The sequence below is a fragment of the Cryphonectria parasitica genome (assembly GCF_011745365.1).
Source record: "Cryphonectria parasitica EP155 unplaced genomic scaffold M406scaffold_4, whole genome shotgun sequence".
NCBI classification, from domain to species: Eukaryota; Fungi; Ascomycota; class Sordariomycetes; order Diaporthales; family Cryphonectriaceae; genus Cryphonectria; species Cryphonectria parasitica.
The window spans coordinates 5,047,139-5,063,625 of record NW_024468912.1 but is presented as its reverse complement, the minus strand read 5'-3'; the positions used below and the strand labels follow the sequence as shown (position 1 = coordinate 5,063,625).

Here is a 16,487-nt window from a genome sequence, read left to right as displayed (position 1 = left end):
GAAGAGTGGCCAGATTAAACCCCAGCCCTTGTAGCGTCAGTCTGCCACACGCACTACCACATCCTCGAGCTGTCATCAACTTTATAGCAAGTAAGATAGCTCTGAACCCGTTTTTACGACGCCCATTTCTCTATTAACAAGAATGTTCTTCTTATCGCCGTACTTTACATACTACCGAAATCGCTGCGCCAACGTGGATTATGTCCTGCCTTAGCAGCACCGAGGACGACAATACCCTCGGCGAGCCCCTCCTTCAGAAGTCAATGATCAATGAAGAGAGATCAAGGCCGATCCCTCGTCCATTCGCTGCCACGTCCAAACGCTCGCCAGACGCCATTGCGGCCAAAGTCGTCTTCATCTTGCGCTCTGTGGAAGAGCGCGGCGTCGTATTGATCCAACAGCTCGATGAAACTCTGGATACGGAGGGTTGGACAGAATGGGTAGCAGAGAAGGTGCTTGCTGGCATCGAGACAGTCTTGAAGGAAGGTCGGGAGAAGATGGGGCCGCGATGGCTATGGCTTATGAGGAGGCTTCCCACGACGCGAATGAGCTGTTCCAGTTCGCCAAGGACCATCCGTTAGCAACCGCAGGACTCCTGACTATCATAGCGGTTGGCGTTCTAGTCCTGCTTGCTCCGACGATTGTCGTAGCCTTGGGTTTTGCAGAGCTTGCTCCTGTTGGAAATATGCTACCTAGCTGTCTTGAGCATTAGCCAGTCTCAGTCAGTGATATAAACCTGCTAACTTGATAGGATCGTTTGCCGCATGGTGGGAGAGCACGTACGCTGGCTATATCCCGGCGGGTTCCCTGTTCTCGTTCCTTCAGCGCCTAGGCATGATCTGGGGAAGAGCATAAGCGGAAGGGTATGAAGATAAAAGACGGCCAGGACAGCCAGGGTACTTCTTAAGGCCTACAGGTGATGTCGACCGGCAGCGATATGTGGTTCTTGGGGTCGGATAGAGTATGCTTGTTGATACTGGAGCTTGATCCAGCCTCGATCCAGACACTTTGAGGATATTTCTGCGGTAGTCGCTGGACGGTTGGAAAGAAGTCGGACGGGAAACAATATATTACCTTGCCGGTTTGTTAATTCGTTTGGCTTTCCGTCCGCCCAAAATAAGGAGAAGGATATAAGTTTAGAATAGCTGGGATTCATGCCTGTGATGAAGAACTTTTCAATTTTCACCAATCTTTGGAAGTGATTTCTTGATCCTTGACTTTGGCTGTAGTGGTGCTGAGCTCAGAGATGGACGTCACTGGGCTCTCAAGCGCCTTTCTCGGCGGACTACAAGCCGGCGTCACCACTGTCCATGTACATATCTACCACGTTGCCGTCCTCATCAATCACAATGCGCACCTGGGACTCAAGGTTTTCTACCTTTTATATGACACTGCATGTTCGTCTGCCAACGAGGTTGCCGTCCACGTCGACAAAAAGGAGCCTGTTATAGTTGAGGTGAGCATCGGTATGCGGAGAGTTGTTGTTCTATAGTTTGAGATCGATTTGACAGATTGAACTCTGCTAGATGCCTGCGCCTGGCGATGGGCCTCAGTAGTGTCGAAGTATCCAGTCTTATGGATCCGCCGCACAATGAACAGTAGCAGCTCGACGCGATGCCCTACTGCAGCATAGCAACTGCTTTGGTCACCCCGTTGGCCGTACCGATGCTCAGACGGTCGTTCATATTATCGCTAGCCGTGTTGTCCCAGTCAACCGTCCACTAAGGAAGCAAATTCCATCAGTTGGCCGCCAAGTCTTCAGCAATAGAGTCTTTATACGATCTACTACTATGACAGTATAGTATAATCTTTGTCTACTCCGTTCCCACTACTCAGATGAGAATTCTCCTGCCCTATTTAGGAAGTCCGGTCTGTCCTACTCGCCGCGAAGATGCGCCAGCTCCAAGGCGTTCAACTCCAAGGTTTCGCTGTCATTTGGCAGCTTGTATTTTGTCCCCGGAAAACTGCTGTTCAAAACCTGCCGTGAACTTTGGTCGCTGTATTTGGTCCAGCCAGCCTTTGTAGATATGCGACCGATTGTTACAAGGCCCTCCTCTTCTGTTAACCTTGGCTTTGAAAATCTTCGCGTTCGCTTTTTGACTTGTACTCGTACGAGGTTGTAGAGAACGGGCAGGCAGGCGCATATAATGTATAGAAACATTTCCACGTTGGCCCACAGGTAAACCTCCCCAAGGCCATCTAGACACAAAAGATTAGTGAACTCTCCACGAGTATCTTGTTTCGAGTAAGTTCAGGCGGTACTTGAGAGCCACGATAGGGACTTACAGTCGTAGTTATCCGCCTTAAGACGTGCCAGAGTAAGGAGCCGAAGAAGACTGGCGACGATGGAACTTTGTGCATAGCAAGTTGAGTTAATAGAAGCAAGACGAAGATAGGGACGAACAATACATACAAAAGACCCAATACAATAAGTAGAGATAACAGGACCTTGCGTCGCATGCTGAGCTGTAGCAGCCAGACCTTGAATTGTAGCATCGTAAAAATGGCCAAATCCACCAAGATGGAGCCAATAATAGCAGCTAATATGCCCCCAGAAAGCCCGCGGACACCCGCAGAAGGGTAGTAGGCGATGAAAAAGACGACGACAAACCAGGCAACAAAGATAATGAATAGTATGACCCGCATCAGAATCAGGAATACTTTGTCAACAGAAAATATTCTGCGGTAAAATAGCAAGACTGATGTTTTGGAAAGCGCAACGCTGGTAGTATAGAAGCTATCGCCAAGGTCCGAAAGCTGTCCAGTCAGTTCAAGTCCTTGTGTGTTAAGAAAGTCAATCTCTACTTACTATTCGGTAAGTACGAAGTTGTGATGGCGTGAACTCTGCTGTGTTGTAGCCCCCAGCACCCACATTGGGCAAGGCGAGTAGAATGTCACATATGAAAACACAGAATGCAAAAAAGAAAGCAGCTAGGATAGTCCAATCATCCCAACCCAATGTTATATCCCGCTGCAAACGGCGTTGAATGAAGCGGAGCAAGACGCAGATGGTTGCGAGAAACGTAAATACCGATGAGACGACATCGGTGATGACATAAATAGAATTGATTCGGTCTGGATGCCGTGCCTGAGCCATACTCGTGGTGCGTGTAGATGAGATGATATGAGCCTGAACGGGTATCAGCGAGCAGCTGGAGAAGTAATAGTTTCGAGTGGGTAGCTTAAAGCATATATAAGCTAGGAACCATCAAGTAACACTGTGGGAAAAGGATCTCCTGCGAAAATGGGGGCAGAAAATCGCCTTGGCTGGGGTATTGTACGTGACACCTCAAGGGGCTAAAGGGGGTCAGAAACAGAAAGAATCTCGGCTGAAACGTCAGCCCAGCACGTGTACACGCCTTACCACAATGCAACTTGATTCTCGACTAATGTAAGATGGTGTGTTGGATGATGCACAGCCTAGACTATTTACTCCCGTTCTGTAAATATTGCCTGGCTCCCCACCCCTGTGCGCTCAGTAGCGGTTTGAATGTTAGTCAGGCATAGCTTTCTTCTGACAGCAGTCGTTTCGTTAGAGAGTCAAGCTGTATTCATGTCTGTCAGTATTATCTGATATTGCGTGCGCGAAAACCGTAGCCAGTCGTTCCGAAAGTTTCCCAAGAGGTATGGAACACGCTGGGTCAGGCCAAGCAGATATATTTTCAAAGAAAAATGAACTGGGAACGCTTGTGAACACTCTTGGATTCCATGTTCTGAGAATTTCATTAATCACAAAGTCCCGAGTTCTCCATTTGAAAGAGCTGCAGGTAGTAGGCTGCCAACATATTCATTGCCTGCAGCTTTCTCAACGCTTCTAAGCAGGCTCGCAAAGAGGACTCTACCTCGTGTAAAGTCGCTGTCTGCAATGGAGAAAGCTCCAAAACCTTCTGTCGTCCTACATAGCGGCCAAGCCTGATTGCGCTCAGATAGATTGGGAGAGCTGTGAAAGTATGAGCCCGAAAGTGTCCAAGATGCTCAAGCTCCTGTGCGAGGCGGGGGATCTCCTGTGCAGCCCACACGCTTCTGTCCTGCATGTTCCAGGATGGAAAAGAAGACATAGAAGAGTCCGTAGTCTCAAGAGATAGTGAATCACCCATGGCTTGAGATACATGCATATTTGCTGTGCGCGCCATCAAGTGTATGAATATGGTCATGGGATCGCCTGCTCGGGGTGCTGCGCGGTAGTGAAGCTCAATGCTATTGAGACGTGTGGTGAGCAACGAGTTGAGCCAGTCGTTTTGAAACTTCAACTCCATAGGCAAGTCGTCATAAGAGGCTTCACTGGATGCATCGTTTTTGCAGTCAAGGGCCCGCTCACAAATAGTCATTAGGATGCTGCAATCGGCCAGCGGAGCAAACCCCCGCGCGTTTCCAGTGGCCATCACCTCGAAGAGGAAAGGCCACTCGGTCAAAGACCCATTACTGAACTCGTAATCGGAGCAGGGGAGGCGGGTAAGGATCTAAAGTATCTCCTGATCAGAACAGGTCCCGCACAGGTACCACCGACTGACCCTCATGAGGATGCTTACCCTTTGTTCGGTAAACGTCACGGGCGTGTTATTGCCAATACTGAGGAAGCGGTCCAGACAAAAGGCAACCCAAAATGTGCGCCGCTTCTCTTCGTGTTGCATAGCTTCAGCAGAGCTTCTCTTTCCCTTTTTTGATTGCTCCTTGTCTAATTCGTAAAACCGTGCTAGCTGGACTAGGCGAAAGACATGTCCACTGCTCAACCATGCCTGTCGATAGGTGCATTTGGACAGCTCGTAAAGCGTCAGGAGAATGCGCGCTTGGATTTCCTCGACGTGACAGGTTGTCATATTCGAGCCATTGCAGTTGAGATCCTCGAGCATTGCACGTGTTTTAGAGTACATACTGTCCCTGATGTTTCCGAATTGACTGGAAAACGTGATTGATAGCGTCCACATGGCGTATTGGAGACATTGACGCTCATGGCTCTGAGGTTTCTGGGCCAGCTTCATAAAACGGCTCTGGTTGAGCATAGGTGCTACCGGGTGCGCTCGCTCGAAATATATTTGTGTCCTGTATCTTCTATTAGCATGACAAGTTCGTCTTAATCTTAATTTTGATTCCCTTACAAGTCAGCCTTCATAAGGTCAGTGATCTCCACATCAGCGGTCCCTGCATAATTGTCTGCTGGCGACTTTTGGCTTAGCACGGAACTCATTCCTGTGGTATAGTCTGTGGATTTTGGAGATCCAACGCAGCTCTCTGTCTCTCTTGTTGTACTTCCGCCTGTGCCTGAGCTGTACGCAGTACCAGAGAGAACTTGATCCGGAGGATCCCAGTCCAGAACTATACCAAATCAGTATCTGATTGCTCCCAGATTGCGCGAGGCCATCACGAGTTCGAAATGATTATCGGGGCTATACATTCAAGATCCTCAAGGTCAAGCAATGGATCATGGCCTGCAACAGCGGTGCTGGGAGAAGATTGTAGAGTCGCAAGATGAGACTCGAGCTCCTTAATACGCCCTCTGAGGGCTTCGACTGTCCCTGTCTTTCGAGGCCGAGGCAGACGGCGATCGTTCACCTGGCAAATGACACCGGCGTTGGTGCATGCCCCGCACTGTGGCCTCTGCCTGTCACATCGCAGCTTTTTCTTGCGGCATTCTGATAGTAGATCTCATATCAGGACTCACAGTGCCCAAGACGTGAAGGGGATACGAAGAGGGGTTCACGTCACCTTCGCAAGCAAAACCGGGTTGTTGGCGGGACTCAGTACGGGCAGACATGATGTCGCTGGCACGGAACGGGGCTCTCACCAGATCATGGGCGCTGTTGTCTTTCAGTACAGACGAGACGCTCAAATTCTCCTTATCGACCCAATCTACGCTAACATCGAGAGCTCTCTGTCTTGATTAACAGCATGACTGCCTATCTGGAAGTGGGGGCCGGGCTGTTTCCTCATGCACACCAGACAGACAATATGCCTCCATCTCAGGGTGCTGCATGCCGTCCCTTGTGCTCGAACGCAGTCAGCGCCGATTTCCAGGACTTGGTGGCAGAGAAGGATTTAGTTATTGTTGGGGGCCATGCAGGCAAATTTCAGTGCCTCGGTTCTTACATACCACCTTCTCATACGCGCACTGCGCTGTGATGTATAGGAATTTCGGACAACAATGAATCGAGCAAATGATGGTTGATAAATGCTTTTTGTTGGCCTGCGGTCTCGGGCATGGAGCTGGATTAGGGATCGCCCCGGCTCATCTGCCTGAACCAACGATTTTCTAGCACCAGGTGTGGAGGCGTGATGAATTTCTCATTGGCTGAAGGCAACTCAAGTTCTGCTTGGGTAACGCAGTCCGGTTGCCTGGACCGGACCCTCACATGCAGCCCTGTTAGGTCTGGGGGCGATGGCGATGGCGAAGCTCGCTTGACGCTCTTTCTCCCGGAAATCCGGCACACTGTGGCGTCCTCGACCCGGCCATGAATGAGGATTGTGCGTCAGCAATGTGAAAATAAATAGCACCCGTTGAGGCAGGTAGTAGCCAGCAGCAGCAGTCTATCAACTCATCACGCCACCTTGTCATCAGCGACATCTAAGGCGCCAGTGGTTGCTCCACTGGCAGCTGCGGAGGAAAACATCGCGGATGATTGTGCACAGCCTTCGTAAGAGAGATCTGGACGTTAGTCCTAGGCTCCTCGCATGCATGCATTTTACAAATGGACATGTCTGATAGACTGAAGCTGGAGATTAATCATAATTGATACGGCCCTAATCAGTACAAAGGTACACTATAGGGACCCCTAGGGTGGTTTATACAACGTGGTGTAGCTGACACTGCGGACTCTCGGCCGTCATGAACGCATGACTTCCAGCAGCTCAGATGGATGAATTACCCCTGACCCTCGTGAACTCGCCTTGCGTGTAGGTCCAAAGCTTCTCTGCCGTACCATCCCGTGCATACTTGGCCAGCAGCTCGTCCACTTTGAGGTCGGCACTCTCTCCTTCTTCTGTAAGCGAGTAAACGCCGGTGCCGTCCTGGCCATCAATACCCCTCGCAACGCCTACGCCTTCCGGCAGCGCGACCCCTAAGGCGCCTTCCCCTCGGCCAGGGGGATATTTGGCACTAGTGCAATAGAAGGCATGTCTCTCGCCGCACTCTAGGACGGGGGTTTCCTTGAGAAATCTGAAATAATTGATCACCCTGAAGAAATACTTGGAAAATTGCAGCACGAGACCGTCATCGGATCGGATTAGGTTGGTCCTCACTGCACCTGGAAAGTTGTGTATAAACGAGACTGTAGGTGCTGTCTTGGCGAGATGCTGGAGGGCCATGGTCATCATTGACGTTCCGTGGCCGCGAGCAGCCGTCAAGGGGACCTTGATTTTCGTATTGCCTACTACCCAATTGTCGTCGTATACAGGCCCTTCATTACCAGCCGTCCAGGAGGACACGACGCGGCGCAAGCCTGCTGCCTGCTGCATCAATGGAAGCAGGTTGGCGATCATGCGGATGCGGCCAAAGTAGCACACACCGGCAAGGTAGTTCAAACCCTCATCGGTGACTGGATGATGGTAAATGATTAGCAGCTTGCCAGGCTTGGTCGCCTCGGTCTTGCAGAGGGGTGGGGGCGAGGGCGGGGAAAGGGAGACAAGGAACGAGGCTTTGGTTACCCTTGTACCAGTTGGCCGTGCCCTGGCTCATGAACAAGACGTTGACAGCCGTCTCTCTCTCTTTTATCTGGGCGCAGACATCATCGACATTGCGTAGCAGACTTGTATCGGTCCGGAGGAAGCTGTACGTCCCACTTGGATTAAGCTCCTTCAGTTCAGCATCAAGTCGGTCACACGCCTCCTTGGATCGCCCAATGACATATATGCGAGGCTTGACGGTGTGGCGAGTGAACTCGCGAAGCGACGTTTCCCCGATTCCCGAGGTCGCACCAGCAAACACAGCCACGAGACCCTCGGGATATGTCGTCGAGATGCCGGCGTTGGAGGCTTTGATCTGCTCCAGGCCCACCATGATAGCGCTTATGAACAAAAGTTTGGGCGACCGTGGCAAAGGGTCGGGATGAGATAGCATGCGCAGAGGGTAGATGAGATGAAGGAAGATGCGAGATGCAGGAGTGGTGTTATCTCCAGAGCGGATGAGAATGTTGGGCCGTCTGTGACGTAAGCACCGGAGAGGTAGGCTTTTTGGGGGCTGAGACCAAAACTCCGTACACACTCCGGCGTCCAATAGGAGTTGCGGTAGATGAAGTCCGGCCGCCATGTGAGGCAGAGGGGGCGCAAAGTAATGTCATGCACATTCCCAGGCTAGTCCGAAACTGCAGCTGGAAGCGAGGTCTGTTTCTTGCTCGTGATATTGTCAGGATAGGCGCTCCAAACAAGGAAGAGCGGCAGGCTACAGCAAGTTTCGAGTAATTCATGATTAATGGAACTGCTGCGTTGACTGTCGTCTCGCAAGCCACTGGCCACCTGTCCTGCCACAGCCTGTTCAGCTACAGCTTTCACTAGGCAGGCAGCTTGCCTTTGATCCGTTTGTATGTGACGCTCGTGGCTACTCATGTAATTAAATAGGAGAATATCAATGGACGAAGAGACACGAAAGAGCAAAGGGTGGGAGACACCCAGCGACTTGAGGCATAGATGATGAGAATGATTCGAGTCTGAATTGGGAATGGCTACATTTATAGTGCTCGCATATTGATGAAAAGTGCAAGGAGCGTACCCAGTAATAGTACGGTCCGTCATGAGCTGGCCCTTTGAGAGATTTCCTTTGGCTTTTTCCTGATGTCCTGCCAGCCCATGAACAATGCAAACACAAAGGATGGAACGGCGATGGCCCCAGAGAAGTACCAGACCCGTTGCAGGCTCTCCGCATAAGCCTGAAGAACACCGCCGAGTGATTCTGCAGGTACCACGGACCTGAATCTCGTCGATCCGATGTCTATCACCGTTGAGGCGCTGACAGCGGGAGTATACCGAGGGATCAGCCGCACAAGGCCATTTGTGAAGATGGTTTGTGACACCGTAATCATGATTGCGGCACTCAGGTTTTGCAAAAACGTCAAGATGGACATTGCTTCTGGGATTTGATCTTTTGGCAGGCTGCTCTGGATTGCGATGATTGGCTAGTCGTCAGATGGTCAGCGTCTTGACCGTATCACATATAGAGATTCATTTCACTAGCAACTCACCACTGCACTGGCAAGGCCACGGCCGGCCCCGAAGATGATTTGATACCCGACCCATCTGGCGGTTGGGGTGTGCACGGCAAGCAGTCCAAGCAGCCCGCACCCGAGACTGTTGAGCATGGCGCCAGATACCATAAATGGGGTATAATAGCCCAGAACTTGGACTGATGTCGGCGGACACAGAGTCAGTAGGCATCCTAAACCCTTTTTGCTTCATCTAGGACTTACTTCCGGCGCCACCAATCACCCCAAGCGCCATTTGTGCAAGGATGTTGGCCAGAACGTCAACGCCGCTGGTAAAGGGAGTCCGCGCGAGGATTGCTTGGAAGTATATCGGCAGGTAGTATCCCGTCACAAAAATGGTGCCGGACAGGAACGTGGCGCAGATTGTGGAGGTCCAGACAATACGTTGTGTTAGTATCGAGAAAGGCGCCATCCCTTTGTCGCCAGCACGCCAGTTCCAACCGAGCCACAGGAGGAAGGTCACTCCCGCCCCGACAAAGAGTCCGACCATATGAGGGCTTCCCCACGAGTACTGGCTGCCACTGTACTCGAGTGCAAGGAAGAACATGATCGCGGCTGGGGCAAAGAGAGCGACACCAAGGAGGTCGAATTCCTCGACCGCGTTCTGGAACGCGTCTCGGAAGCTTGGTTTCGATAGATGGTCCGGGACACGTATGAAGGCCAGTCCGAGGACAACAGCTCCGAGAGGCAGATTCATATAGAAGCACCAGCGCCAGGTCACGTATTGCGTGAATGCACCGCCAAGAAGTGGACCAGCCGCAATGCCCAACTGCCCGAGGCTCATGAGGATGCCAAGCAGGACAGGCTGTTTGTGAGGAGGAACGCACGAGTTGGCTATGATCAATGCCCCGTTGAGAAGCCCCGATCCTCCCATACCGGCGACTGCACGCCCCACAATGAACATTTTCGACGATTGCGCTGCACCGCATATGGCTGAACCGACTTCAAACAAGACCAGACACCCAAGGAAGAACCATTTTGAGTTCAGGCGAGCATAGACCTTTCCTGTGGTCGGTAACAGAGCTGCGCAGGCGAGTTGATAGGCGCTGCCATACCAGCCTATATCTAGCAGGGAGTTAAACTCGTCCGTGATATATGGAATAGCCTGACGTTAAGCAGAGGCCTGTCAGCTCGTTTCAAAATGTGATTTGCGTTTCGGGGAGCCTTGAGGGTACGAACAGTTGCTAAGATCGTATTATCAAGCATAACAAGGAAAAAAACCAGTGTCAAGGCGCCGAGGATCAACACCAGGTTGAGGCCATTGATATATTCTTGTTCGTCGGGCTCTGGACCATCTGCTTGAAGAGTTTCGGTCTTCTCCACGGTCTCTTGTGTACTGTCATCTTTTTCAAGAATTGTATTTTCTGCGTCCATTTTAATATAACGCGGGCCGTTCTTGGTGAATACTCTCAAGGAAGGAAGAAGACTCAGGTGCGGAGTTGGAGACTGAATCTTTTCTTAAAAGTTTAGGAATTAAATATCAAGGAGCCGGGTAGGGGCCAAATAAGTAGGTGAGCGGATGCGAGCATTGAAGCTGAAAACTCAATACACCATTATATGCAGAAGTGAAATATTCGATTATTGCATTCCGCTTGGTGTGGCAGAAAACTAAGAGTTACCTCGCTAGTATGTAATAATCAGCACTAAATGACATGTATTCTTTTTCCATTGACTTCCCTCCTGCCTGACCCAGACACCCGGTATCAGTTATTGTCCACGTTTTTTGAAACAACATTTCTCTTGCTGTGTTGGAACTGCCTTCAGGGCTCACATTGTCCATCATTGATGCTCCTGTATACTTGTAGACAACCAAAAATACCTAACATGAGACTCGTGTGCATATTCAAGAGCAAAGTAGTCATATCGGGCTCGGTCACAACCACAAGGAGTCGAAGCGAGTGTGCTTTACAGATGTATATGTTCATGAGATGGAGAGTCTCTCAAGCTTGTTGTCAAGCATCTCCAGCGCGCTGGCTACCATTCTATCGATGTCGAAGTTCCAGATTGTACGACAGCGCCACTCGAAATCCTTGCCAAACTTTTCCTTGTCTCTCCCGATTTCTGGGTGTTGCCACTCATACATCTCGCCGACCTGGCGGCTAGTCTGTACTATCCACTGGGAACGCTGGTATCGTGCATCATTGTACACGGCAAGCGCCCCAACGATGCCTCCAGATGTGGAATCCCTCCCCACGGATCGGCTGGCGCTCATTGCCAAGATCTCTGCTAGCAAAAGGGCATCCTCGATACCGCAACCAGCACCTGCTCCATGGTGAGGTGAGGAGGCGTGGGCCGCGTCCCCGGCGAGGCAAACATGACCTGTTGAGTACGTCGGCACAGGATTCTCGTACATATCAAATATGGCCCACTTCTCCAAGTCCTTGGGCAGCAGAGACATAAGATTCCTTACGTCTGAAGTAAACCCGGAAAATGCTTGGATGGCCTCATCTCTGTGCGCCGGCTTGACGAATCTTTCTCCATCGGCTCCAGAATCCCACGGCTCAGGATCTGTGACGAAGCTGACCACATTCAAGATTTTGCCATCGGCCACCGGAAACGTGAGTGTATGCGCATCTGGCCCAAGATACATGATGCGTGTTGTCGTCTTGTCTTCTCCCAGTGTGGCTCGTGCAATATCCATCGGTACTAGGCCACGGAAGGCAAACTTGTGAGTATATGAGGCCTCATATTGGCCTCCGAACATGCACTTTCGTACACATGACCTGATGCCGTCACAGCCAACAACTTTGTCGCGTTAGTGACAGGACTGTGGGTGCGCGCTTGGTAAAGGCTTCAGCACTCACCGACGTCTGCATCTGCAACTGATCCGTCCCGGAAACACAGTCTGACTTTGCCAGCACCGACAGGTTCATCCTTCAGGGACGCTAAATCTCTCCCGAACTTGATCATTTCAGGCGGGAGCATGTCGACAAGGCCTTTGACGAAGTCAGATCTCCGACACCCCTCGAACCCTCTCTCCCCGAGGTGTATTTTGAACATGACATCTTGATGCTGTCTGCTTCCTTCTCCATTACCTGATGACAGCCCGTTAACATAACGAAACCAGTCATCGCCATTCTGAACTGCTATTTGCCGAAAGTGTTGGAGTACCCTCGGCTCAAGTATCTTCATGGCACGCTCAGCATTGGGTGTGAATCCGATGCCTGCGCCTATCTCTCTAATCCCAGAAGCTCGTTCATAGATGGTGACGTTGACATTACGGTATAGTAAGCCAACAGCGAGGCTAAGGCCGGTAATGCCACCCCCGACTATAGCTACCGTGAGCTGTGTTTTGTTTCTCGACGTAGCATCGCTCGTCATTGTGCCTTGGATTGTATGGTCTCAAATGAAAAGTTACACTTGAGACGCGGCATACGTTGTTGCAGAGCTTATTGCTTGAGGGCGGATATCTGAAGTCAATGCGAGTATCAGCATCTTTTGCCTTGTCGATTGAAACTTTTGGGGGCGGTACTCAAAACACTCCGGCGCTACTGAAAGGTGCCTGTCTACGGAGTTCGGAGTACTGAGACGGGTTCGGGCTTCGTCTCGCTTACTGAACATGAATACAATACTCTAACACGATCTATGCTTTTCATGTTACCAATACTGGCATTCTGCTGCCCATTCAACTAAATACACACGCAGCTTTTCTTACGCAGAAAAAGACATGGAATTATTTCATAAAAAAACGTATGATTGCTTGGCAGATATTGCTATGGATTAAAAATCTTGTACCGAAATTATGCCCCAGGCAACACTGTTTTATCGGTGTTGACGACCATTTCTTATATGAAGCCCATCTTAATAAAAACTCCCTTATACAAAACGCCGTCATGAGCAGCATAGCAGTAGGTCCGGAAGTGTGGAGCAATTTCGTAGCTCGGAGTCCAGCAATAAACTCCTTGCCTCACCCTAGCACATCAAAAGAAATTTCTTTCGATATTATAAGTCGAATTGTATGCTATCATATTGCCTCACCTCACCTCATCAGAGCAATGCCCCCTCATCTTAAGCTGATCTCGAGAATCTGTTAATTACGCCAATGGACCTCACCTCGAATCGTTGGCAGGACGTTGTTGGTCAGTTTCCACAGCTGAAGACATACAATCATGGTCTGATGATATTCCCACTGAATGACGGCATTTCAGAGGAGTCCGTAGTGGATGAGTTGAGAACGGCCCTGGCGAGGGTCGTTGCAGCTGTTCCCTGGCTTTCAGAGAGAGTCGTCGGGCACGTTCTTGATACCATATCTTCTGCAACATTCAACACAGTTCCATGGGCAGAAAATGTTCGGGGCGCCAAACAGCTATACGTGAAGGACCTCAAAGACGCTTGTGCGTCGTTCGAAACCATATCTCGAGCGGGTGGGCCAGTATCACTACTCGACGGCAACATCTTGTGTCCATTTCCAGGCTTCCCACTGAGTTATGATGAAGAAAAAATCGGCCCTGCTCCGGTTGTTGCTGTCCAGGCAAGCCTTATCAAGGGAGGCTTGATCTTGTGTCTTTCCAACCAGCACAATCTGATGGATGCTACGGGCGTGTTTGCGTTCGCCACACTACTGGCTACTGCCATGTCGCCTGATGGCATCCCCGAACACCTTATCAGCCAGGCAATGATAGATCGATCTAGGGTAATTCCACTGCTGGATCCTGGGCAGCCTGTCCGAGATCACAGCCACTATTTCAAAAAGATCGCTTCTTCACAGCAAAACCAACCCTTATCATCTTCAGCAAAATGGTGCTTATTCCGTATATCCCAGCGCTCGGCTGCCGAGATCGAAGCAGCCGCTTCAGACCCACTGGATTTTGATCCTGCTATCTCGCATATCTCAACCAACGACGCACTCTGTGCCTTTTATTGGAAACGATTGGCTGCCATCCGCCTCTCGAACGGGAGCGCGAGCCGACACTCGACGTCAAAATTCTTACGGGCAATAGACGCCCGGTCAGCAGTCGGTCAGCCACAAGGCTACATGGGTCAGATGATTTACCACGCGGCAACGTCTTTCACGTTTGGAGAGCTTGTTGATGATGAAGACCTTTCGCTGTCAGCACTGGCATCACGCATGCGGGTGGACCTAAATGAGTCCAACAACGAGTGGGCGGTACGAAGCTACGCCACTTTTTTGGCGGGTGTTCCCGATAAGTCGCAATTGCTCTATGGCGGGGGGCTGGATCTGAACCTGGACGTGGGCAGCTCAGCTATGACACATCGATCCACGGCATCTGGTCACTTTGGCATCTTGGGGAAACCAGCATTGGTACGGCGACCCGACCTGACACCCGTCCCAAGCATGCTGTATTTCTTCCCGCCTGATACAGAGTCAGCCCAATTGCCTGTGCTGGTATGCCTGAATGAACCAGATCTGACGGGCTTAAGGGCGGACCCAGAGTGGAATCACTACGCTGAGTTCATCGGGTGAAGGAGTAAGGTAACAGAAGCGTCTCAGCAGCCCTCAAAGGACTACCTATAATAACTTGCGCCAATCCCTGCAGTCCGTATTTCGTCCACCCTTTCCATTTTCTTCTATTCAACGAGATAGCGTTTTCCGAGAAGAATATTACAGGCTAAAAGAGTTCATCTGTGCGGGCGTTATGGAATTGTGTGCTGTTGCTGGGTAGTAGTACACTTCTTGCACGAGCGATGAGGGCCAAATAGGGGCCAAACAGGGCGCCCTCGGACGACACAACTCGTCGTCCATGCCCAGATACCGTCTAGACTAACAAAGGCCATGCTCACAAGGGCCCGGCAGAAAATGTATTTGTTAGCAAAGTCTCGGGGGCACTCCCGGAGGCCCCCAGCAACAGCACCGGACTTGTCGCTCGGAAACTCCGGGATTGGGAGGTTGCAAGACCCGGAGAGGAGATACAAAAATTGGAGACATTTTCAATCATCTGCCTCTCAAAACTATTTCAGTTTCGCAATTTATCGTATGAAAATTCAATGACGGCCTAAAGTCTTTGAGGAGAACTTGAGATCTCCAGGAAGAATGGCGAGGTGCCATGTTCTCTTGACAGGTAAGACTAAGGATTGCCAGGCTCTCAGCGTGAGAAGCGATCGAGCTGTTGATTTTTAGACAGGAGGCAACGGCTTTATAGCGTTCTATATTGGGAAGGCACTTTTAGAGAGCAAGTAAGTGAGGCTGTAATTGCTGCAGCTGGCTGTCAAGAGTACTAACACGTGAACATAGATTCTTGGTGACGGTGACGGTGAGATCTGAAGAAAAAGGTCGTTGTGTTCTGTCAAGCTATCCGAATATCGAGCCTGGGACCTTGCATTATGTAACTGTGCCGTGTATCACCGAAGAACATGCATTTGAAGACGTAAGGCTTGTCTCAGAATGTAACGACCGAATGGCCATGTAAGAACAACGTGCTGAAAGGGCAGGAAAAAAATCTTTTAGGTTCTTCGCTCGAGACCCTTTCGATACGTTATCCACGCAGCTACCCCCTACCACTTCGATATAGTCGATCCGGTGGCCGATTTCATTGACCCAGCTGTGAAGGGAACGCTGGGCATTCTTCAGTCCGTCATCGATGTTTGCCCGAGTGTCAGGAGGTTTGTACTTCTCTCATCGTCTGCGACTATCTTGAACCCTTCCCGGCACTCCAAAGTCTACGACGAAACAGTCTTCGGAACCACAACGCCCGAGGAAGCAGTCTCTCCCAAGCTATGTTATCGTGCAGCGAAGGTACGCATCTCCTCCTCTGGCCATCGTCCGACGGGATGTGCAAAGACTGAATTAGTCAGATCTATGCGGAGCGCGCGGCGTTCGACTTTGTTGAAAAACACAAGCCTGCCTTCGATCTCGTGGTCCTCAATCCGCCTTTGGTATTCGGGCCTGCCGCACCACACCTTGATTCCCTTCAGAACCTGAACACCTCTAATCAAAGAATAAGAGATATGCTTCAGGGCAAGTTCCGAGACATGCTTGCCCCGACAGGCCCGGTGTATCTGTTCTGCGATGTGCGAGACGTTGCCGCGGCGCATGTGCGGGCGCTGAGTACGCCTGGAGCAGGTGGGCAGCGCTTTCTTGTGGTCAGTGGTTATTTCTCCAACAAGCGTATTGCAGATCTTATACGAAGGCTATATCCTGGAATGGCATCACAAATGCCGCCGATCGATGTGGCAGACGACATGCCTCACGACGTCTACGGGTTTGATAATACAAAGTCCTATAAGATCCTTGGGATGGAGTATAGGGATCTGGAGACATGCGTGGGAGATTCTGTCCGCTCTTTTCTCGAAGTAGGACAAAGGACCAGTGCCGGGAGAAATTCTTGAGGTTGAAAGTTC

General features: G+C 50.7%; 8 protein-coding genes across 8 annotated transcripts; 3 read left to right on the top strand and 5 right to left on the bottom strand.

Moving 5' to 3' along the window:
- Positions 1–263: 263 nt before the first annotated feature.
- M406DRAFT_339775 (uncharacterized protein) lies at positions 264–855 on the top strand (the record flags this gene model as incomplete). The annotated part of the gene is made up of 3 exons (XM_040921485.1): positions 264–473; positions 527–656; positions 752–855. The coding sequence occupies 3 exons, from the start codon at positions 264–266 to the stop codon at positions 853–855; spliced, it is 444 nt and encodes a 147-aa protein (XP_040777578.1).
- Positions 856–1,876: 1,021 nt separating this feature from the next.
- M406DRAFT_68933 (uncharacterized protein) lies at positions 1,877–3,097 on the bottom strand (the record flags this gene model as incomplete). Its single annotated transcript, XM_040925214.1, has 4 exons — positions 1,877–2,199; positions 2,287–2,351; positions 2,414–2,757; positions 2,810–3,097. 4 exons carry the CDS (start codon positions 3,095–3,097, stop codon positions 1,877–1,879), a joined length of 1,020 nt encoding a protein of 339 aa, XP_040777577.1.
- A 628-nt stretch (positions 3,098–3,725) lies between these two features.
- Positions 3,726–5,752, bottom strand: M406DRAFT_37614 (uncharacterized protein; the record flags this gene model as incomplete). Its single annotated transcript, XM_040924032.1, has 5 exons — positions 3,726–4,460; positions 4,530–5,040; positions 5,097–5,168; positions 5,363–5,630; positions 5,704–5,752. 5 exons carry the CDS (start codon positions 5,750–5,752, stop codon positions 3,726–3,728), a joined length of 1,635 nt encoding a protein of 544 aa, XP_040777576.1.
- A 1,091-nt stretch (positions 5,753–6,843) lies between these two features.
- M406DRAFT_38016 (uncharacterized protein) lies at positions 6,844–7,990 on the bottom strand (the record flags this gene model as incomplete). The annotated part of the gene is made up of 3 exons (XM_040924044.1): positions 6,844–7,140; positions 7,198–7,529; positions 7,639–7,990. 3 exons carry the CDS (start codon positions 7,988–7,990, stop codon positions 6,844–6,846), a joined length of 981 nt encoding a protein of 326 aa, XP_040777575.1.
- Positions 7,991–8,717: 727 nt separating this feature from the next.
- M406DRAFT_60905 (uncharacterized protein) lies at positions 8,718–10,562 on the bottom strand (the record flags this gene model as incomplete). The annotated part of the gene is made up of 5 exons (XM_040924706.1): positions 8,718–9,101; positions 9,168–9,328; positions 9,393–10,293; positions 10,368–10,483; positions 10,526–10,562. 5 exons carry the CDS (start codon positions 10,560–10,562, stop codon positions 8,718–8,720), a joined length of 1,599 nt encoding a protein of 532 aa, XP_040777574.1.
- Positions 10,563–11,109: 547 nt separating this feature from the next.
- M406DRAFT_339771 (putative salicylate hydroxylase) lies at positions 11,110–12,509 on the bottom strand (the record flags this gene model as incomplete). Its single annotated transcript, XM_040921484.1, has 2 exons — positions 11,110–11,882; positions 11,993–12,509. The coding sequence occupies 2 exons, from the start codon at positions 12,507–12,509 to the stop codon at positions 11,110–11,112; spliced, it is 1,290 nt and encodes a 429-aa protein (XP_040777573.1).
- A 721-nt stretch (positions 12,510–13,230) lies between these two features.
- M406DRAFT_37368 (uncharacterized protein) lies at positions 13,231–14,613 on the top strand (the record flags this gene model as incomplete). The annotated part of the gene is made up of 1 exon (XM_040924025.1): positions 13,231–14,613. The coding sequence occupies one exon, from the start codon at positions 13,231–13,233 to the stop codon at positions 14,611–14,613; it is 1,383 nt and encodes a 460-aa protein (XP_040777572.1).
- Positions 14,614–15,180: 567 nt separating this feature from the next.
- M406DRAFT_339769 (NAD(P)-binding protein) lies at positions 15,181–16,475 on the top strand (the record flags this gene model as incomplete). Its single annotated transcript, XM_040921483.1, has 5 exons — positions 15,181–15,208; positions 15,272–15,323; positions 15,382–15,400; positions 15,595–15,882; positions 15,942–16,475. The coding sequence occupies 5 exons, from the start codon at positions 15,181–15,183 to the stop codon at positions 16,473–16,475; spliced, it is 921 nt and encodes a 306-aa protein (XP_040777571.1).
- Positions 16,476–16,487: the final 12 nt, after the last annotated feature.